Source organism: Malania oleifera, chromosome 7, assembly GCF_029873635.1.
Source record: "Malania oleifera isolate guangnan ecotype guangnan chromosome 7, ASM2987363v1, whole genome shotgun sequence".
NCBI lineage: Eukaryota > Viridiplantae > Streptophyta > Magnoliopsida > Santalales > Ximeniaceae > Malania > Malania oleifera.
The window spans coordinates 52,161,400-52,185,931 of record NC_080423.1 but is presented as its reverse complement, the minus strand read 5'-3'; the positions used below and the strand labels follow the sequence as shown (position 1 = coordinate 52,185,931).

General features: G+C 34.8%; 1 protein-coding gene across 1 annotated transcript in view; it reads right to left on the bottom strand.

Annotated features, from left to right (window-relative positions):
- Window positions 1–21,991, bottom strand: part of LOC131159803 (protein LSD1) — a 43,297-nt gene extending 21,306 nt beyond the window's left edge. Inside the window, exons 1-2 of the mRNA XM_058114975.1 lie at window positions 21,754–21,991; window positions 17,738–17,851 (exon numbers count right to left, since the gene is read on the bottom strand). Coding sequence (XP_057970958.1) covers window positions 17,738–17,849 — 112 coding nt within the window. The 5' untranslated portion in view covers window positions 17,850–17,851; window positions 21,754–21,991. The remainder of the gene's footprint in view (window positions 1–17,737; window positions 17,852–21,753) is intronic.
- Between the last annotated feature and the right edge of the window lie 2,541 nt (window positions 21,992–24,532).

Sequence of the window (24,532 nt, the reverse complement as noted above, 5' to 3'; positions counted from 1 at the left end):
AAGTTTTGTTGAGGCTGTCTAAACTTCACCCAGATTATAAAAATCATCGAGTACCTTCATCATTTTTCATTTAAACACATCCCAGTTTGTTTTCCAAAAACCACAATCAAACCATCCAGGCCAGGGGATTTGACCCCATTACAATTTTTAAGGATGACCAAAACCTCTGCATCACAGAAAGGACTCTACAAAGCTCTGTATTAACTTCATTGAAGACCATTGCCTCTAAAAATAGGTCTTTTAACATTCAGGTCTACGTAAAGGTTTTCATAAAAATTGCAAAAGATGTTCTTAATTTATGCTTCCTCGTTAAAAATCTACCAATGAATTTCCACTTTATCAAGGAAGTGGTATCTCTTATGTATGTTAGTCATTCCGTGAAGAAATTGTGTTCCTGCCTCCTTTCAACCAGGAGGCTCTAGCTTTCTGCCTCAGCACATTTCCTCCTGCCTAAATGAAGGTCCATTTTTATTTCAGTTTCTTGTATTATAATCTTCTCTGGGCAGCCCCTCATCTTCTTCCTTTGAGATCAAGAATAGAGATCGCATTAGGCTGCAATTCTTTCTTCAGACTCAACATCCCCGAAAACGGTCTTGATTCCATTCTTGGATGTCTCATTTAAGCCTCCTTAATTTTCTAGCAAACACACAACTTGCACATCCCCTAAAATGGACCTGGTTCCACCACTTTTCACACAATAACTGAAGGGAACAGCAGAAGTCTTCCGACCAAGTTAAAAAGCTCCAGAACTCATTTCTTATGCACTTATTAAGAATTATCTTTCTCTTTCCTAAGTGGCAGTCTCCTACGTCTCTTCTTTACTCCATGAACTCACTTTATATTTAAGAATATTTTAATCTGAAATTTTCTGAAAGATAAACGGCCACATTCGTTAATCATTCATGACTATTTTGATTTTGTCAACCCTTTTTGGAAAGAAAAGAACCTGTAATTCATTATGTTTTCATAAGAATGGATCCATGAATCTCCAAAATCAATCGTTCCTACTTGTAATTTATGAAATTTCTGCTTTTTTGAAAAAAGTAGATATGCATGTGCGAGAAGCCACATAAATCCACCAAATATTCATTTTTATTTTGATATGTAAGCATTTAGTTTTGGAAAGAAAAGGGCACATGCTTGCAAAGTGCAAACAGATTCTTTATATATTTGAAAAAAAAAATTCTGAAATATGAAATGATTCAAAAGGCACTATGAGAATGCCAATTCAAGTTTAACCAAAGAAAATTATAGAAAACAGTCATTAAAAAAATTATATCCAAGAACTGAGGTCTGGGGTAAGAATTCCGGAACTCCAAAAAATGAAGTGTGAATAAGTGTGTTCTTCAATCTTCTGCACATACATTTCTTTTCCTTTGAAATCCCTCCTGTCCCTTTCTATCCAAATGCTTCAAAAAACCCAAAGTGGGTCTGAATTCCTAACCCTTAAGAGTGTTCATACACTCCCTCTGGAGTTACAGCCATGGAAGAGCAAGATGACTTCAGGCATAACCAAGAAAGTTGAACCAAGCCCAAGTAAATCTCCGGAAAAAAACAATGCTGGCATTGCAGAAAAAAATGATTTGTTCATATCACCCCCTTTGAAAGAGTATCATGTTTTTTTGGAATGTAGTGCAAAGAGATAAGTATCAATACCCATTAAATTTTACATTTCTTATCAATGCCCCCTGTGCATATGAAAAAAAATGCAAAACTGTCTTATTATTTTACAAAATTTTATTAAATATTTTTTTTATTTTTTACACTTTTAAAATTTCCAAATTATAAATTTAAGTAAATAACAACACCTGTGCTTAGGTCTATCAACTTTTTGAGATTATTTAAGTCTGGTTGTCCACCAGAAGCAGAGGCAATTACTTAACCGATTATTCTACTAATTCTGCATATTCAGGTAGATGATATGAGTAGCATAGCTTTTACAGATCAAAACGACAACAATCATGCTTGAGATCAATCATTACACACAAGGCCTAATTGAGCTCTATCACTAAGCTAGATTTTTTTTCATTTTGACAGCAATAAGCTGTTAAATATGCTTATTTAATTAATTATTCTTTTTAGATATTCTGAATACAAAAAATTTTAGGCTACGCTGAATGCGTAGAGCATGCTTCTGGCAATTTTAAATATATAGAATGAGTTTAACATGCATGAGTGGGTGCATAGCTCACATTCCAAATTTATAAAAGCTCTTGGAGCTTTAAGAAAGAACTTAATCTGAGAAAATATTACCAAAAACTGAAAAACATAAAGCAGATATAGAGATATAATATTTCAAAACATTACCCATGCTAAAATGTTGACAGTAACGTTAATGAGCTAGCTTGATAGTCTGGCCTTCGTTTTTTTCCCAACTATTTTTTTATATTTTAGATGTTTTTTTTTTTTTTGTTGTTGTTGACTAGTTTGAGTTAAAAAAAATTACATTTTTCTTTTCTTTCTATATATAATTACTTAAAAACTATGTTTGATTTAGAAATGCTTTGAACACTTATCTCTTTGTTACATGAGGTATCTATCATATAAGCTACATGTAATTTTCATAGTATAGAGCTATTACTAGACAATTTTTTCAGGTTTATATTATTTAAATTGATGAAAAAAAATAAAAGAACTTTTTAATATACCAATGAATTTGATGATAATAACAATGATGCCGATGCTGATTTTAATGATGTGTCTAATGAAATCACTAGTGGCATTGATGAACCAAATATAATGGCTTAAATGTTGACAGTAATGTTAATGAGCTAGCTTGACAGTCTGGCTTTTTTTGTTTTTTCTCCTATTTTTTTATATTTTAGATGTTTTTTTGTTGACTAGTATCAGTTAAAAATTATGTTTTCTTTTCTTTTCTATCTATAATTATTAATGTAAGAACCCGAAAAAATATAAAATGGATTTCTGCAGATTTCGTCAATGAAGCCAGTTTTCATCGACGAAGGCAGTAGACTTTTCGTCGACGAAATTCAGAGGTTCGTCGACGAAGAGAAGTCGAGAAGTCTGGAAAATTTTGAATATCAAACTTCGTCGACGAGGCTGCCGACATCCGCGACGAAATTCTTAACTTTTTGTCGACGAAGGCACTTTTCGTCGACGAAAACCGGGCGGGTCAAAGGTGGCATAAAAGGAAAATTACTTTTCTTCTTCATTAAGTTTCTCTTCTCTCTCTCTACTCTCTCTCTCTCTCTCTCTCTAGATTTCCTCGCCGGTCGTTGATAGGATCGGAAATCCGAGGTTACCACGATTACAACTTCTGTGGATCGGAATCTCGTTTCGGAGATTTTCAAGTTCCGGGACAAAATCGAGGTAAGGCTCGGTTTTCATTTCTGATTCGGTATATGTGTAGTAGTATGGATTATAAGCATATTTAGTATTGTGGTTTGTAGATTTCGGAATCTCGGTTCGTAGTTTTGAGGGCCGTAGAGTTTGTCGTTTGGTTTCGGGTTGAGGTAAGGGGATTCTGTTTATATCAGTTCATTTTTTGAAATCGGGATCAGTAAGCCTGTAGGCTACGATCGTATGTATGTTTTGACTACTTATTTGAGGAAATCTATCGGATAAAAACACGGGATTTTTGGGTTATAGTTTTCGGGAAAATTGGGGATTTCGAGTATCATCTCTTATTTGATTGGAAAACCGTTTTTGTTATTTCAACTGTATTATTGAGGTGACCGTAATCCATATTTACATAAACTGTATACTTGAAATTGTAAACGATATGATTTGTCGTAAACCAAATAAGTGTGGTATGTGTGCATGTATGTAAATGTTCCAGGTATTTGTGAAAACAGCTATGTGGCGGCTTATTACCGTACGCTGAAATGTATAGGGACGTGAGTTCCAAAGTGATTCCAGGTTTTGTGAAAATCGGCTAGGGGCGGCTAACTATCGTACGCCGAAACGGCTAGGGGCGGCTAACTACCGTACGCCGTAACAGCTAGGGGTGGCTAACTACCGTACGCCGTGCCCTGTAACGGTTAACTACCGTGGGCAAGAGTGGCCGACTCTATATCCGGGGTGCGAAATATCACCAAGAGTGGCCGGCTCTATATCCAGGGTATGAAATATCACCAGTATGATTCGGCTGGTCACCGAATGTAACAACGGACCACAGTGGGCCTAGGTTGACGCAGCGTAGTTTACACATGGTAACGTAATCGGGGTTAGACCAGGTGACCTTGTGTAGTTGCATATGTAGCAATTGATTCACTATTGGGCCTGAGTCGGAAACCTTCGTAGTTTAATGTGTTGGAACGTAACCGCTGTGAGACTAGGTGACTTGTGCAGTTGTGAGTAGTGTGACGACACTGACCATATGTATGTATGTATGTATGTATTTGAGTATCGTATAAACTGGAATGGTTTTGTGAAAATAATGGAACTGTATGGAATTGTATGGAAATGTATGGAACTTGTTTTGAAACTGTACGTATTGTTTCAAACTGTATTGTATGTATGTGTTATAAAGTATGAAAATGACACTAGTATGCCACACACTGATATAACTTGTTTTCTCCCTTACTGAGGTGTCTCACCCCGAATATATACAAATGTTTTTCAGGTCCTTTGGGTAGCCGAAACTAGCATCCTAGCATCCGAAAGCGGGGGTGTGTTTAGCTACTATTAGTACCTGATAAGTACGAATTTTGTAACCGAGTTGTCCTGATGGATTTTGTAGACACCCGTGGTATGTATAGTATTTGTAGGTATGTTTAACCTTGTATGGTATAGACTCTGGTATGGTACAGTTTGATGTAAAGAAAGTTCGTTTTCCGCTGCTTATGTTGATGAGTATGAACATGTGTATGTATGTATATAGGGCATCCATTACCCCACGAGGTCGGACCCTCTTGTATATGGTATCATGTATGTTTTATATTGATACAGAGAAAGGTTAGGTTACTTAATTCACCCCTGGGTCCCATTTCAGGGTTCGGGGCGTGACAATTAAAAATTATGTTTGGTTTAGAAATGATTTGAACACTTATCTCCTTGTTATGTGATGGGTCTACCATATAAGCTACTTGTTATTTTCCTAGTATTGAGCAATTACTAAACAATTTTTCAGGTTTATTTTATTATAATTTATGAAAAAAAACAAATAAAATAACTTTTAATATCTTATATCATTAGTAGAATCTTATGATCTTCAATCCAAGCCTGCCAACCCTTCTGCAGATCCCATGTAGAGTCCAATATTAACAAACATGGAATGCTCTCTCTCCTAGTTCAAGCATCTAGAGAATTTTGGTTCTATTATATCCTCGAAGCTCGAACTCACTTCCCACCACTATTTTTTTAAATAAAAAAGAAATTTACTAGAGAAGGAGAATAATAGTATAACAGAAGGAAAAAGAAAACAGGGAGAATAAGATATCCTCCTAGAATACAGGAAAGGAGAAGAAACGAAAACAAAAAAAAAAAGGAAAACAACAAATTACAAAACATCTCTACTGGATCAAGGAATTCTAATCCCACTGTAAATCTGTCATAGAACTGTTAGAGGAAATCATTAGCTGCTTTCTATCATTATTGACCATTCCCCTATTATCGAGATGCCCTCATCCCTAACAAAATGCCTGGCCAACTTCTTAGAATTGTCAAATTCAACCTTCCAATCCTCATCCCTATCCATTGCTCCCAAGACCACTTTCATTACTCTGTTAGTTACTTCACAAATCTTTTTCGCTCAAATGGGCAATAATCTCCTTGATTTCTACCCTCACTAAGGCAAGACTTTGCCACAAAATATAAATTAAAAGACACCATCCTCCCCCAAGATTTTTCACAAAACGCTGCCCTCCCCAGGGTCTCAAAAATTTCAAGAACCTCTCATGAGATTTGGCAAAAAGAAAGCGGACCTCCCCTATATTCTGCCAAAAAGACAATGACTTCCCTCAAATATTTAGAAAAGAGACATGCCCAATGAGGGGTATAAGTGTCCCAAAAATAAAATGTTAGAGGAGGTCCAAGGGACTTTTGAAACTTGCCAAACCTCAGGAGGGGTCTAAGGGATTTTTGAAACCTCAAGCGAAGTTTGTGTCTTTTTGGCAAACATCAAGCAGTCTTTTGCCGTAAATTATAACTAGTCAAAAACAAAAACCAAAAAAGAAAGGAATATGCAATCATGCCATAAAACCCACTACGTTTGTCTTTCAGTTGTAGGATGTCAAATTTGCAATCCGACTGGCCATTCAAATCTCGACACTTAAATGCGTGCCAAGGGAAATATGTATTAGTTAACTTAGATTCTTGTGCTATGTTCATCAAAATGCAAAAATGCTAAGTATACGATCATTAATCTGAATTCCTAGATTATATTTATCATGTAAAAAAAAAACACTCTTAACAATCACAGCCCTGAAATTGATAAAGGATCTAAGATAAGAACACAATCGAAGCTGAGAAGCAACATTTTAATGGTATAGAGCAGCATGATGCATGGGTAATCACAGTTAGCATCAAATTATGCAGCTCATAAATTGAAAGAGGTCTTGCTACCATGGACAAGTGACAACTAGAATTTTTTAAGTTAAATTTCCTCATTCATATTGTAATAATTTAGGATGAAGAAAGGAAAGGTCTAGATTTTGCAATCATTCATTCAGTGGATCACAAGTGTGGCTGTCAAACATAAGCAATATAATCAAGCCACAAAAACATTTCTTTTCCTCAAAACAAACTAAATACAAGAGAACTCCCGAAGCCTTGAGATGGAAGTAAAGTTCTGCAGCATCAGTAATTTGGCGTTTGGTTTGCAGATCCAACCAAGAACCTCATTGTTTCCAGGTACCCCCAGGTTTCACTTTTTATAGTTAGGAATCCCATTCCCAAGAATGATGCATATATCCACAAAGCTCTTCAACACTGACATTCCTATTCCCATTTTAAAAGGTGGGTACTCAGATTCTCAGCTTGGAGAAATCACCAAATAAATTATTAAGTGAGGAAAAAGACCCTAGTTATATTTCACAAATCCAAAAATATCACCACTTCTTTATAACCTATTTTAATCTCAAGTTAAAGCTCTTTCTCCCTCACACTCTCCTCCACACATGGATTTTTAAATTAATGTGAAAATTTTGGGATTGAAGTTGGTGTCAACTCATGGATTTTAAAATTTTAAAAATGTAGGTTCACATAATGTGGAATGTCCAAGAGAAAAAAGTAAAAGTAACACTGGCACATGACTATTTGACATAACACAACAGACATATGTATGAATTGCATATTATTATTTTCTGGATAAGAGAAAAATTTTATTAATAACCATATAAGTACAAGAAGTCAGTGGACAAAATATCCACATAGAACAATGAACAATGTTCATACTAAAAATATTACGAAAAATCTGCCCTCCAATCCTTTTGGAGATTAGATAGCATTAATCCACAAAAGAAGCCAAGAGAGTGAGACCCAAAACGATGCCAAGAATGCCACTCTATCTGATAATGAATGCGGGTTAGATGAGCACCCCCTAAAAGTTTTCACGTTTCTCTCAAGCCAAATAATACAAATGAAGTGTCCTGTTGTATTGACTATGTCCATTTTTGCTAGAACCAAAACCCCAGCAATTTACTTCAAGAGATCTCTCACATTTGAGGCACCACCCCTTCTCCAAGATACGAAGATAGCATTCCAAAGGTACGATGGCACCTTACAATGAAGAAACAGGCGGACATTTGTTTCATTGGATTCACCACACATCAAGCACATATCAGGGCTCACATATCAAGCATGATGAGCCTTCTCATTGTAATATTTCATGCATATTAAGTCTATCCAAAGACACATTCTAGATGAAGGTAGGGAACCTCAACCTTCCAAATGATTGCCTCCGAGGGAAAGGATTAAGGGAGGAAAGGGTGTGTTTAGGAGATGGGAGAAAAAAGATTTAGAGAACTGAAGGAATCAACCTCCCAAGTCTCCCATCCTCCCTACTAGAATGAATGAAATAGTCCAATATGGAAAGCAATGTGGTAAGCTCTTCAACCTCTCTTTTGTTGAGATACTTGAAAATATGGAAATCCTACGGAAGGGTAAACCCCCCCCCCCCCCACCCCCCGGGGGGGAAGTAAAAGGATGAAGTGATAAGTGCATTGTGAAGAAAAGAAAATTTGAACAATCAATGCACCTCCAAAAAAACCTTGCCCAACCAAATATCCTCCCCATAAAACAAACTTTGTTCCCATCACTCCCTTTGATATAGGTGAAAGGAAAGAATATATATCCTATGACACAAACTTCTAGGGGCAAGCAAGAGAGAAAATACCACTTTCTCTAGTCTTACACCCATTTCGATGGAGCCAATATTTACTTCTAATCACCTTGTGCCGCAGGGAGTTCACTTCCAAATAAAACCTCCACGACCATTTACCAATCAAGGAGATGTTTTCGTAAAGTTTGTTACAAAGCCCCTATCCCCCAATTAGTGTTTTCTAACAACCTCTCGACTATCTAGATCATCCCTCTTGCTCTCCCATAGACCATACCAAAGAAAATCACGTATTAGCTTCTAAAGTGCCTTGGTCACCTTTAAAGGCACTCTAAAGAGAGAAACAAAATGGATAGGGATGTTGAAGAGTGAAGCACTAATAAGCAACCCTCGAGAGGTAAATACACCATCTTCCAAACCTCCAACCTTCTATCTGCCCTCTCAATCGCCGAGTCCCAAAAGGCCAAGGAGTTTGTATTGCCCGCAAGAGGGATAGAAAGATACGAAAGTAGCCACTCAAAGGAGGCACAACCCTCCAAGGTTTGAAAGCTTTCTAACACCACAATCTTGGGCAAGTTGATCTTTAATCTAGAGATTTCCTCAAATTTTTAGAGCAGCTTAATTGCCCTACAAAATTTATTAACACTATCCTAGGAAATAAAAGACATGGTATCATCTGCAAACTAGAGGTGAGAATGCTCCACTTTCTCCCTCACCATACAAAGGGCTATAAATCACCCATAAATCCTAAGCCCGCATCACTGTCCTATTCAAGGTGTCCTCTAGTATACAAAAAAAAGATACACACGATCCCCTTGCTTAGGCCCCCCAAAAGCTCTAAATCACTCTTTAGCTTAACCATTGGCAATGACTAACAAATTGGTCAAGCTCAAGCAAAATTTGATCCATTTTCACCATGCCTCCACGAACCTTTTCCTTCACATTACTTGATGCAGGGGCAGCACCACGGGTCTGCAGCCATAGGAGAGAAGAAGAAACTGAAGAGAGGAAAGGGGATGAGAGGAGAGAGGAGATACAAGGGGAAATCACACATTCAATTCAGTTAAAATTCATCAGCAACTGCCTACAACATGGCTTTCATACACTGTTATAAGAAAGCCTCTAACACATGAAATTACACATATACCCCTAAAACTACATTAATTTACAAACATACACACCAAAAATACACAAATATTTCAAACAAGCCCTCAACATACATAATCCTAATACAAGAAAAATGAATACACATAATTAACTAAGCACATTTGGGTTTAGGACTCAACAAACCATTGACCCTATTCTTCGACATAGGCCTCCAAATTGGGTCAAAATGATCCATCCAAATACCCACTTCTCGTCCTAAATCAATTCCCTCCTTTCGAAAAGAACCCAACTCCATCAAGTTGGGGAAGTACCAAGGAGTCCACCGCCATAAATAGAATCATCTTGTTTCATAAGAAAGGAATCAGCGATACGCTTCAAGTTGGCGAGTGGGAGAGCTCAAGATGGCATCAACATATATTTCCTGCTGTCAATGGAAAAGGAATAAGAATTCTCATATCCATCATGCTTAACCCTCCTATCAAACAACTATGGACGGCCCAAAAGGATGACAAATTTTGAGAGGAAGGACTCGCTAAATGGCTTTGGCAATTTGCACTAGAGAATTTCTTCCTCGTAGCATAAAGTTGTAAAAGGTATGGTTTAGACGAGAATGGGTGGGATACTAACTTGAGATTTAGATGTTCTTCAAAGAGTCGTGGAAACCTATATCTTAGATTTATCCCCATTTCATTCCCCATATGAAATTCTTGGTGGAAAGGGATTGTAACATCCGCTTTTGGAAAGATCCTTGGTTGGGGAATTTAGTTTTGTCAATTTTTCCACCTCTTTTCCTCACCTCTTTCGCTTGAGCATAGAGCAAAATGGTTCCATTTCCTCCTTTTTTGTTGATCCAAGTGGTCATTTATCCTCATGGGATTTTTGTTTATGTAGGTCGCTGAATAACAGGGGGTAGATAGAGCTATCCTCTTTGTTAGCCTTGCTGAATAACTACAGTTTTTCTTTGGAGGAGGATAGCAGTCTTGGTCTTCGGATAATTCGGGGGTTTATTCTTGACAATCTTTTTGTGACTTTCTAATTAGATCTAATTCCTGTTTTCCTCTTTATAAATCCATTTGGAAGGCCACAGTCCTCTCTAAAATAAGGCTTTTATTTGGTTGGTTATGCTTGATAGAGTTAATGCCAATAACTTGCTACAATTCAAGATACCTTTGAAGGCACTCTCTCCAAATATCTGTGTTTTTTGTTTTAATTGTTCAAAATCTACATCAGATATGTCTATACATTGTGATTATGCTTGGAATGTAATAAGTTATTTGGCTATCGAGGCGAATGTTCACGAGTTCAGAAGCAGTGGACGACTTTTTGAAAGTTTCTTTTGTTGGTTTTGACATGAAAAGGAAAGGGCAGCACTCTGGAAATGTGCTTTCTTTGCTGTATTTTGGGGGCTGTGGATGGAGCGTAATGCGCATATCTTTTCAAGGAAGAAGTTGTAACAGTTGCTGGTTTGGGAAAGATGCATTATTTGGCTTCTCTTTGGTGTGTGGGGCAGGAAAAATTTTTAAAGGGGTGAACTTTTCTAATATTCAGCGCAATTGGCGTTATGTGTTGGATTTTGTTAGTTTGCACTGGTTGTTTTGGTCTTTTTAGTTTTTTTTTTAATTGTTTCTTTTTTTTTTCTGGATTTTTCCAGACTTTGTTAAGGATATTTGTCTTACCCTCCTAGCTTTACATTATTAATCTATTAATGATATTCTTCTTTTGCTATCAAAAAAATTTTGAGAGAAAGGATATCACATTGCATTACCTCCACAATGAACCAATCTTGAAGGTAAGTAAACAACAATCATGGACCTTCAAGTTGGTATTAATCACCCAAGCAATTTTGTATCGCTTGGGATGAGGCCCAACTTCCAAATTTAATGTCTTTACAGCTTCTTCAGAAACTACATTTGTGCAACTACCAGGATCAATAGCCAAAGTACAAAGCTGCTTTTGGCAAATCACACAAGTTTGAAAGATGTTGGTCCGCCTCCCATCTTTTTTTTCTTCAACCTTGTGAGAAGAGAGCATATGTCAAAGCACAAAACAGATTTTCACATTGCCATCATCATCTAAGTCACTTAGGATTTCTGTTTCAGCTTTGACTACTTGAGTGGCATCATCATCTTCATCTTCATCTTCATCTTCATCTTCATCTTCGTTTTCCGTAAGCCATGACTTGGTTAGGACAGTCTGCAGCTCAATGGCCAAAATCTTGACATATAAAGCATTTAAGTGATGATTAACTCTTAGAAGTTGTTCCAGAATGGTCAAGAGTCTTCCAAGGGGTATTGGTCTAAATTCCTTTACCCAATTGCTCAATTGTCTTCTCTCTTACAACTCCAGTACTCTTCTCAAATCAAAGGGCTAATGTAGCTCTAGGAGGATTGCCTTGCTAATCCTACTCCATCTGAGTGGCAATCTGTACAACATCCCCAGCTGTGATTAGACGACATGCAGCAAGCTTGGAGGTCATGGCTGGCTTCAACCCTTTCAGTACAAAGCTATCATCACATCCTCTTTCTACTAATGTACTACATCACGGTCTTTTTTTCTTGCTTCAAATAAAAGAGTTGGAGATGAACACGCTGTTGATAATTGAGAGGCACAAATTGCTCTTGCATGGCTCAATTCAACTCATCCCACGTTGTAACATTGTAATCTCACCAAATTTCCTCCTCCTAAAGATCTTATGTTGTTCAATCAACCAAATTCGAGCAGTTCCCTTCAATTTTGATTCAGCCAAGCACAACTTTGTAGCCTCATTCATCTCATACCATTGGAAATAGTATTCCAAAGAATACATCCAATCATCAAATTCATTGGGAGAATCATCACTATTAAGATTTGAGACTTCTAGTTTAATTCCCTTATTCAAATGATTATTTTGGCCATCACACAACTCAAAAGCATGAGGGACAGCAGCTATTCCACCATCCTGTTCTACAGGAAAATCCATGGACCTTTTACCTAAGGCCACAACTTCGGTAGTTAGCCTATTCAAAGCATTGGTAATAGTCTCCAAGGCATTTCCATGTTTTGTACCCAACCATATAACAATTCCACCTTTACACACCATTCAACATTGGTCACTGTCATGCAATTGTATATCACAAGGGTTCTTAAACAATTTGCTAACAATCCTCAATTATTCATGCACCACAAGCATCACTCTCAATTTCTTAAGAACAGGCATCAAGTAAAACAAACACTCATAAACAACTAACAAATGGCAGCAAAAGGCAGCAATTAGGTCTGATTCTTGATGTTGGCAAGGAAATTTCTACCCTTTCACATCAAATTTATCACGCTTGCTCGCAAAATATCATGTCCACAAATCAAAATATCTCCCTGCAGGTCAGAACATTGCAGAGAAAACTCAAAATATCATGGCTGCAGCATTTTCTCATGAATGTGGAAGCAAGAGAAAAGTCTGGCAGATTCTCACTCGTAGTCACCGGCGCATGGGGCACATGCACCGCCAGCAAGGATCCTCTAGTGATGAAACTTGTGGCGAAAGGGGATCAAGGGATGGGGATTGCACTGGTGTTGGCAGTTTGATGAGAAAAGGGCAGGAAGCTAGGGATTTTGAGAGGCCGACAGCTAGAGATGTTTGGCTGCCAGGTGGGGCCATCCAACAGTCGAAAAGCAACAAAACTTTAGTGGAATGGGTTTCGGGCGATTCCTTTTATAATGGCACTGGAGGTGTTCCAAAATTTTACAGGAAAGATTTGTATGAAGAATGAGGGGCACGACTAGAATTTTGAAAATTTTCAGAACTGTTTCAGGTTTTTTTTTTTCACTGAAATTTCAGGGAAGAGAAGATAGTTGAAGGGGGTGAAATCTAGGATTGGGATTTAGAATCACAGAGAGAGAGGGAGAGAGAGAGAGAGAAACAGAAAGAAAAGAAGGGAAGAAGAAAAAGAAAAAAGAAGCAGCACAGCTGAACAGAGATGGGAATCAAAACAAAAGCAGAGAAGATTGGGAGAGAGAAGTTCCTGAACAGAGGAGATAAGAAGAAGAGAGGGAGGGGTGAAGTTACAAAACAGATGAGAAAAAGAAGAAGAGAAGAAGAGGGGGAAGAAGAAGAGTGAAAGGGGAAAATGGGGGAATTGAAACAGAAGAATGGAGATCATGGTTGAGCTCTGATACCAAATGCAGGGGCAGCATCAAGGATCTGCAACCATGGGATAGACGAGAAGAAATTGAAGGGGATGAGATTAGAGAGGAGATACAAGAGGGAATCACGCATTCAATTTAATTCAAATTCAACAAAAATTGCATACAACAATGCTTTCACACACTATCTATGAGAAAGCCTCTAACACATGAAATTACACATATACCCCTAAAACTACATTAATTTATAAACATACCCCTAAAATACGCAAATACTATAAACAAGCCCCCCCAACATACATAATCCTAATACAAGAAAACTAAACACATATAATTAAACAGCTAACTAACTAAGCACATTTGGGTTTAGGATCCCAAAAACCATTGACCCTATTCTTCGACGTAGGCCTCCAAATTGGGTAGAAACAATCCATCCAAATATCTGCTTCTGGTCCTACATCATTACCTTATCCAAGAAGCCCCAATTAAACATATCATAAGCTTTCTCGAAATCCATCTTGAATAAAAGCTCCCTCCTCCTCACATCGTCCACTACCTTGTTAGCCACAAGCACAACTCTAAACAACGTCGATTGGGGGCGCTTCAGGGTCTTTCTCTTCAAAGTCTTTCTTTTCCAATCTCATAAAAACCACAAATCTCCACTCTTTCCTCTTACATAAAGCTGTTCGGAAATCAAAGATTACTTTTAAAGTCTAGGCTTTCATTTAGGCCTCAACTCTTAACAAGATCAATACAAATAATATGCTACAATTAAGGAGGCCCTACAAAGCCCCTAGCCCATATATTTGTATGATGTGCAATGACTCTAATGAGATTATTAGTCATTTGTTCATTCATTGTAAGGTAGCAAGATACACATGGAATAATTTGTTCTCATACTCTAGTGAGGTTTGGGTGGCTCTAGCTACAATTCAAGATTTTTTGAAAGTGAAGTTTTGGGGCTTTGGGAAGGAGAGAGAATGGACATTTTTGGACTACTCTATTTTTACAATTTTGTAGTCTCTTTGGCTGGAAAGGAATGCTAGAGTTTTAAAATCAAAAGACATCTTCAAGATTGCTTTGGGAGAAAGTTATTTTTCTTGCTTCTTTCTGGGCTCATTCTTTTGGGGTTTTTGGGGGTCTTTTATATTTAACATTCAAAGGGATTAGAAAGCAGCTTTGATGTAATTGTTAGTTATACCTTTCTTCTTTTTGTGCTTTTAATTGGGGATTTCTTATTTTCATTTCATTGTAATAATGTTATTTTAATATAATTGTTCTATTATCTAAAAATAATAATGTTGATTGCGCCACAGTTATTGTAGCCCTAAGACCTCTCAAAGTCTTTTAGCTACAACCTTGGAGAGAACCTTGTAAAGACTAGTAAGTCCAAAGTCCCTCACTCAATGATCTCTCCATTTTATAGGACTAAAGTTAGGAAGGTGGAGTTCACATGATTGCCTACCACCCTATTTCTATGGAACTTCTCAAAGAATCTTGATACATCCTCCAACATCCCAATTTTCCTAGAAAAAAGCCATCATGAACCCATCCAGCCTAAGAGATTTGTCCTTGCTCATCTTAAACACTATTTTCTTTATTCCTTCAGCCATGAAATGTCTCTCAAGCAATTGGGCCGCACTCGCCTCAATTGGACTCCAATCAAAACCCTATCAGAGTATTCCCCCCCCCCCCCCCCCCAATAAACCTTGAATTAGACTCCAACGTTTTTTTTTTTTTTTTTTTTTTGATAACTTGGGGACTCTAGCCACCATCGTGCCACATTGGACACAATGGTGCGGCACCAAACCCGAGGGGGTGAAATGTTGCCGCCCACCTATTGACGCACCCTTGGTAATTCACCAACATAATGTCTCAAAAGGGAATCAAACCCGTGACCTTAAGGTCACCACAGTCACAAGTTCAGCCTTACCACTTAAGCTAGCCTGACTAGGCAATCAGACTCCAACTTTTAATAAGGCATTTCCTTCTTCCACTTGCCACTATATGGGGAAAAAAAACACTAGAATTGACATCCCCTTCCTTAACCCATTTCACCCTTGCTTTCTAATGGAAACTTATGTCCTCCCTAAAAAAAGGCACCTTCAACTTGTTACACAAAGCAGTTCTTTGTCATTGTTCATTTTAATTGATACTTTTTTTTAACGAGGTACATACCTCTTAAATTGAATTTGTTGAAAAGAAGGCACATTTGTGCACTAGAAAAGGAGATAGACCTCTTGCAACCTAAGTATAATTTCAAAATATATCTTCATGCCAAAGCACACTATACTTTGGCGTCGTTTGATAAAACTAAGCACGAAAAGCAGTTTCTTAATATAACTGGAATAGTCTCTCAATGTGAATGTTGAATTATTTTAGTAGTTTGGTAACTAACTCATGGTTTTAAATCGCGGTAGCGGGTAGCGTAATATATCGGTGACTGGTGTAACAGGAAGCGAGAGTAATGGATGTTACATAACAGGAAGCGGGTGTAACGGCCGTGAATTTTTTTGAAGCACGCGCAACCTTGTGCATATTAGCGTACTTGCATGTTTTTAAGCTTTTAGCCCTTCTTAGAAGGTGTTTTGGTGTATTTTGGATCCTTTAGTTCGAGGAACTAAGTTATTTGGTAAGGGCAACAAGTTTACATTTGTTTTAAACCACCATTGATAGAAAAATTACGTGTGCACGTATTTATACTTCTCATTGTTCTTATTTGTGATAAATTCTTATGTGTGCTAAATTAATTAATAAAACAAAATACATTATACACTCCATTAATCTAGCAGGCACATAGAACATACAAATAATACAAATATAAAATAGCTAGAAAAGAAAGAAGGTTGAAGTTGAAAAATATAGAACACAAATATCACATTACTAATATTATCAAAATAAAATATTTTTCCAACTAGTTAGTATTTTCAAATTGTTAATTAATGCATCTCTTATGAGCATTTAAAGAAATAGTATATTTTGTATCATTGACATTTTCATTATAATCTTTTCCCTCTCTCACCACATGGTATATTGACAATGATTTATGAAAGATAGGGAAAAAGTAAGAAGAAAAAGTACAAAATAAAATAAATTTTTATGTGCAACGGTCCTGTACCGTTGCCTGTAGCGGTTAAGTAACAGTCGTAGCAGTCTTTACATAACAGTCACGGTCCGAAACGGGCACTACAACTGTGATTTTTCTTCCCACCGATTTTGTGGTGTGTAACAGTGTCACTAACTCAAAAACCGTTACGTAAGAGCGTTACATAACAGTTGCAGCCATTATTTAAAACCATGAACGAACCACTCAATATGCAAGATAGAATTTGGGATATGCAGAGAAATGTGTGGAGTATTGTGGAATAACATTTTTTTTAGCACAAAAATGTCCAATAGAGCCTCTGAATAAACATGGATCTCTAGTGATGCAAGACAGCATCAAGGATCTATAGCTATGAGAGAACGTAGGAGAGGAGAAGGGAAGAAGAGGAAGAAGAATGAAGAAGGAAGAGAGGAGAGACGAGAAACAAGGGGGAATTACGTGAATATTAACTAGATAAAATAACAAACAAACTCCTAAATTACACAAATATTACAAACAAGCCCCCAAAATACCTAATCCTACTACGAACAAACTAAACAAACAAAATACACAACTAATTAACTAAGCACATTTGGGTTTAGTACCCAATACACCATTGACCCTATTCTTCGACATAGGCCTCTAAACTGGGTCTAAATGACCCATCCAAATACCTACTTCTCATCCTCCATCATCTAGTTTTGTTAGAGGTAATTCAACATCCTTTACAAGGCTAGTTCACTCAATTCTAGATCATTAAGAGCCCACATTTATTTATAGACAATTAAGCGCAAATAAATGGGGCCTTATGTACATTTATGTACATCACTAGAGATTATCAAGATAATTAATCTATAAGCACAAACAGAAACTTAAAAATTTATTCCAATATGGACCACTAAGACCACCACAGAAATTCTTCTTTGTCTTGCTCACAAGTAGGAGTCCAAGTCAAGCCCAAATCTTAACATGTAAATGGAACAACGTTTGACCATTAATAGTCTTGCTTAGCTGAACTAATTAACTAGCTACTCATTGGATATTTCACACATTCGACTCCATTCAGTCACATGCTTCCCAGAGGTTCCCCGTAAAAATATATGCAAAAGCAATAAATGTCTACCTAAGATATTCGATGTTTTTTTTTAAATTTCACATAATGACAAGGAAAGAACAATGAAAAATACCAGGAGGTGGAACTGGAGTAACTGAATTACATAATGCACAACACACATTTGTTGCTCCTCTGGGATATAGAAGAACATTCCTGCAACCACTACACACAAGCTGGCTCTGCATATCTGCAAGGTCATGAAGCCAATTTATTAAGGCTTATCCAAGAAACTAATTGAAAAATCATGCGAGATATTTATAGATTTCCACATAAAAACTTGTGCTGAGATTATGATAGCTTCAAAACCACATTATCCAATCTCCACAATAAGTATTTGTAAAACATGGACTGAAATTATGATAGCATCAATATCACATTTTCTGAACAGGAAAAAGAAATGACTAGACAATACCTTTGTCTGTCCAAACCATGAATTTATACGTATCATAGCAACTTGATTCTAGGGAAGTTTCCATGAATAATTATACAGCAAAGAATTCTCATGGACAGCCAATTAAAAAAACACTTCCTCAAGCTTAGCTATTATCAGTGTTTTAAAAGGTGAAAGCATAAGGCATTCTAACCCTTACAAGGCAAGGCATAAGCCTTAAGGCATTGGGGCGTAAGCCTTTCGAGATTTTTTTTTTTTTAGATAAAAATATGTAAACAAATTACATATATTCTACAAATAAAGAAAAAAATAAGAAATCTCAACTACAAAAGTTTTTAAAAAAAAAATCATATATAATTTGCAAACCATTTGTCGGACATTCAAAAATTACTAACTTCAATTTATTACATCATGACAAAAGATAGTTATAACATTACAAAGTTCAAATTATTTTCATGATCTAAGATAGAACTCTCAATTATTTTGGAAATGTTGAGGTTCAAGAGTTTTAGAAATCAACTCGTATTATGACATTTCTTTATATATATCAGTGTTTTAAAAGGCGTTCGTAAGGCACGCCTTGAGGTGTTTTGAGCTTAAAACGCCCTAAGGTGTAATGCCTAAAATGCGTACACCTCGGGAAAAAAAAACTCGCATTTTACGCCTCAAATTGGAAGGCGTACACATTTTTGTATGGCCTGATTTAAAACATTAAAAAAAAAAAAAAAAAAACAAACCAGCGCAGAACGTATCGTCTAAACCCCCTCAATGAAGCTTCTTCCTCCCTCTCTCGACGAAGCTTCCGTAGACGATTCCTCCAGCTCCCTCTCCGATGACTCAATGAAGCTTCCGTAGCTCCAACAATTCCTCCAACTCCTTGTCCCTCTCCGATGACTCAACGACTGCTTCCAACAATACCTCCAAGCTTCTCGTCCCACTCTGATGACTCCACGATTGCTTACGACGATTCCTCCAAGATTCCCACCTCTCCAACGAGTCAAGGATCCCTTCCAAGCTTTGATATGCCTTCAACGACTCCTTCAAAACTCTCGTCTCTCTGCAACGACCCTTTACAACCTCTCTACTTCAAGATTTCATCTCAGTCTGAAGTCTTTGTTTCAGATTTCAATTTTCAGTTTTAAGTTCCTGCTACGGCTTGGATTTAGCTTTAACTAAGATCTTCAGTTTCAGATTTAGATTCTTAGATTTTAGAATGTTGGATGATGAGACATTGTGATGCTTTAATTTGGCTTTTTCTCTTCTTTTTGTAATGTTATGGCTCATATTTATTTTTAACATGCATTGTTTGAGTTTGTTAGCTAATATTGGCCTATATGATACTTAAGAATTATGTTCTTATTTTTTTTCTCCATTATTCTAAATTTTTTCTCATTTTTATACTATATATAAATTTATTTTATTTTTTAACTATTTTAAAAATTACAGTCCCAAAATGCTTACGCTTCAACGACTTGAGGCTTACGCCTCGCCTTACGCCTTCACCTTTTAAAACATTGATATATACATAGAATTAAAATTTTCTAGCTATGTCCAACTCCAGATCACATACCCAAAATGCACAAGCTTCAACTAAAAAGGCGCAAAAGACAGGCCTTTTGTACTAATGCATAAACCTTAGTGTGTAATGCATTAGACTTTTTGGGATTTGGCATTTTGCATTGAGCCTCAAGGCGTTTGAGGCATGCCTTCAGGGGCGGCCCTGCCTTTAGGCAATTGAGGCAGGCGCCTAGGGCCCCCAAATTTTTGGGGCCCCTCAATTTTTTTTAATATAATAATATTATTTTTGAGTTCCAAAATATTTTTTAATTAAATAATATTAATATTATTTATTATGTTCTATTCCCATAATTGACTTCCCAACTAATTAATAAATAATAAAATTATATTTTAAAATATAAAATAAATACAATTTAATTCTTTTTTTTCAAGTCTTATATTTCCCAACTAACAACTTTATTGTATTTCAAATTATCTATTACTTCCATCTCTCTCTCTTAGTCTCTCTAAAAATTTTTTTTCATCTCTCACACTCTCATCTCTTGGTTTCTCTTTGATTTTTGCTCCAACTATTGTGTTCATCATTTTCGGGCCTCCGATTCTATGTAATTTTCATCAACTCTAATTTTTATTTCAACGTTTGTATATTATTTTTCTATTATTTTCACTCTTTTTTCTATTTTTTCTTAGATTTTGGAAGCTTTGAGATTATAGCGTTATATTTGGTAAGAATCCGATATCTCTAAAGTCTTGTTCGCCGATCGATTTGCAATAATAATAATAATCAGGTTATATTGTTTCAATCTACTATTTCTATATATTTATTAAATTTATTTTTATTTGTTTACATAATTTATCAATTTATAGTTTGTGTTAATTTTGAAATTTAATTATGTCAACGAGAAAATATGACTCCGGATATGAAAAACGAGGAAAGAAAAAAAAAATAGAAGATTTAGTGTCATCTCAAAAGGGAGCTCTTGATAAATTTGTTTTTAGTTTTAAGCAAAATATAAATGAGTAAGATGAAAATCCTCCAAAAAATGAGCAATCAATTCCAGAGATGAAATTAGAATCTAATAATAATAATAATAATAATAATTATAGTGATAAAGATAACATTAATATACAGGAAATGCTCACTAATGATATTTCTTTTGAAAGACATTTTAACAATATAGAAGAAAATAAATAAATAATGATGATAATATTTATGATCCAAAATATTGGAAAAATATAGATACCAAATTATGAAATTTACTAATTGAAAAATGTCCTATTAGAGATAATGATTTAATTTTTCCAAAAGATGAAAATTCAAGACATCTTTCAAATATATATTATATTCGAAAATTATCAAATGGAGAGAAACATGATAGAAAATGGCTTATATATTCTAAAGATTTAGATAGAGTATTTTGTTTTTGTTGTAAGTTATTTGGCCAAAAATTAAATAACCAACAACTAGCTAATACTTGAAAATCTTGAATATAAAACTTTAATTAGTGATTTTGCATTTTAAAAAGTTAGAAAAATTAATTTTAAATAAAAATAAAAATTAAACAAAATATTAAGGGTTCTTGAGTAAATTATTCGCCTAGAGCCCCATACTGTCAAGAGCCGGCCTTGCATGCCTTGCCTTGAGGTGAGCCTCAAGGCAACCCTTGATTGAGCCTTTCAAAACATTGGCTATTATAAATAGTATAACCAATACCCAGAGAAGCCAACCACAAAAAACCAAGGACTAAAATTCAAAAAGATTAATTCTCACACATTACACTACATCAAATTTTCACAGTTACAATGACAAGAATTCAAATTGGCCTCATTCACAAGCGCAAACAGCAAGTTAGATAGGATAATTGCCAACCATTGCATCCTTCATTATAATACCAGATTCACTGAACACAAACGGCAGAGATCGCAAACGCCCATGCCGATGACCTCCAACGTCTGTTTCAGAGCATATCCTTACGAAAGAGGGGCCATAGAATATCCGGATTTCGGGAATTAAAACATGATCGAATATTGAAATTTAGAAAAATTACGAAACAAATCGAGGATCGTCGAAATTGACCAGATATAGAATATCGATGGAACAATTTCGAATCGAAGACAAAACCCTAGAACGAAGTGGGAAAGAGACGAACTAATAACTATATTGTTGATGCTATCCTTACCTGCACTTTTGAATGATGTTAATTCTTTTTCCTTCTCCTTCTGCTTCTTCTCCTTCTTCTTCCTCCGTTTTGACAGGTCCCGTGTGCTTGTTCTATTGTTCGCCAATTGCTACCTGTGTCTTCATGACCCCGTCAACGTATGAATTTTAAATTTTTCCATGAAACCCCCTTGTCGTCGAAATTACGTGTTAACCATGACCACTGTGTCTCTATTTTTAAAATTTTTTAAAAAATTATAAATAAAAAAACAAAAAAATTAAATAATATATAGACATTTTAAGATATTTATAAATAATTAAAACGATATTTTAAGATAATTATAAATAATTGTAAAAATAAATTTGACATAATTGTAAACGTACTTTAGAACAACTGTAGGTAGTTAATGAAGTATTTTGTAATAATTATTGATAGTTATATTAAAATTTTTGAAAAAAAAATACACGAAGGAGTCCCCTTTATGGTATTAGAGAAGAATTATAAAAATATATTTTAATTTTATTTTTACAAATATAATATTTATCTACCCTCCTAGAATTATAGATATTCGTAAGTCTAATAAAATTTTATGATAAATTTCATCTAAAAGAATTTAAAATCTACATTAAAAAATGGTAAAAATTATTACTGAAATATTTAGTAATGTTAACATGCTATATTACTTCACATTTTTAGTGGACCATCTTATCTATTTAATAATTTTATTAATTCAAAATTTATTATCTCATACTTTTCAAATTTAATATTTTGTAACCATTCCCTTTCACTCAATTTTAATCTCTAAATTCATCCCAGTTTTGTTTGTAGAATTAAAACTAAAAGAAAAAAAATTCAACTTCGATTAACAGTTTCATATTTAGCTTATAAAAATAAGCATGAAATCACATTCTAGCCAAAATGTTAATTTTTCCATACAATTGAAATTTTTTTCCCTAACAAATAAGAACCACAATTCCATTCTTGACTTCTTTTAAAAAAAAAAAGAGAGAAAAAAAAAAGAAGAAGAACAAGCATAATCCTAATTAAATAATATTTTCTAAAAAACACAAGTTAATTATCTATGGACTCTTCCACAACTAATAATAATAATAATAACAATAATAATAATAATAAAAATGGCAAGAATAACATTACAAATTATTATAAATAACAACAACAACAACAACAATAATAATAATAATAAACAATAAATATACTAATTATTATTATGAAAGTAATAAGAAACTAATCATGGGCATCACTACGCAGTGCTTCACAACTTTTATTTTTAAAATTTATAGCCAAGACTAAATAATTTTAAATTTTTTATTTTTATTTATCATAATATTTTTTTTAATATATATATATATATAAGGACATTTTGAGATAATTATGTGTAGTTATAGGAATATTTGAGGATAATTATGGGTAGTTATTAAAATAAATTTGATATTTTAAAAAAATACCTAAAGGGGAATCCCGTTTATAATAGTAGGGATAATAATAATAACAACAAAAATGACAATGATAACAATAATAATAATAACAATAACAATAAAATATTTTATTATTATAGTAAAAAATAAAAAATTTCTAAATATAAAAAATAATAACAACAACAACAAACACAAGAATAATAAGGAGCTAGTAACATGCATATGCTACAAGGGCAGGACAATTGAAAACAACTATACTATAAAGACTACAATACAAAGCATAAAAAAATAAAAAATACAATATGTAAGAATAAATTAAATATGTAATTTCTTGGATCGAATTATATCACTTGAGAACGAGTGTTGTCTCTTGTTTTAATACACTCATGATGCTTCCTATGAGCTTGTCACAAACGGATGCACATAATAGAGAAAATTAAAATCATCCCAATAGTCCATAAACGATCCTTCATGCAACCTCTTGGATGCTATATTAGCTAGCTACAAATTGGTTTAGAATATAGTCTAGCTACAAATTAGTCTAAAATAATGATCAAGTCATTTTTCATAACCTCTTAAATTAATTCAATATATAAAAAAAAATTATATGTTTAATTTCTTGGGTCCAATTATTTCACTTGAGAACAAGTGTTGTCTCTTGTTTTAATGCAACCATGATGCTTCCTTGAGCTTGATCATCATAAACTGATGCACATAATAGAGAAAATTGAAATCATCCCTATAGACAACATATTTTGTCTGGAGCTTATATAACATAATTTGGATTTTTAGGTTTAATTTCAATTCATATTTAGGTCTTTTCCTGATTCAATTTTGAATTTATACATAGGTGTGTACAAATTCATTAATAATGGGAAAATACATGAAAAAAATTAAAATACGTGGAAAAGTAAAAAATAAATACATAGAAAATTGGAAGAAAAAAAAGAGAGGAGAAAAATAGAAATTTTGAAAAAAAAAAAAAACAAATTGAAAAAATTGCAGAAGTTCAATGGGTCAGCTTCTCCATGCTTGCATCTACACACATACAGAAAAGAATTTCAATTTGGAAATCTGAAGAAAAATTAGTTGTCTTTTAAATTTGATTGAGCAATTACGAATTGATTAATCAATTCAATTAACAAATTACTTTTGAAGTTTGACTGAGTAAATTAAAAATAAATTGGCTAATCAAATTTAAATGAAGGTTCTCTTCTTAGATTATAAATAGGGAGAATCCGAGAGTTATTGGGGGACAACTGGGAGAAGGAAGTGCTCACTAAAAAAAATTGAAGGAAATTTGGAGAGGAGTTGGTTATTAAGAAATGCTTTTGAGAGAAAGTTGAATACTGAAAGGTGAGGAA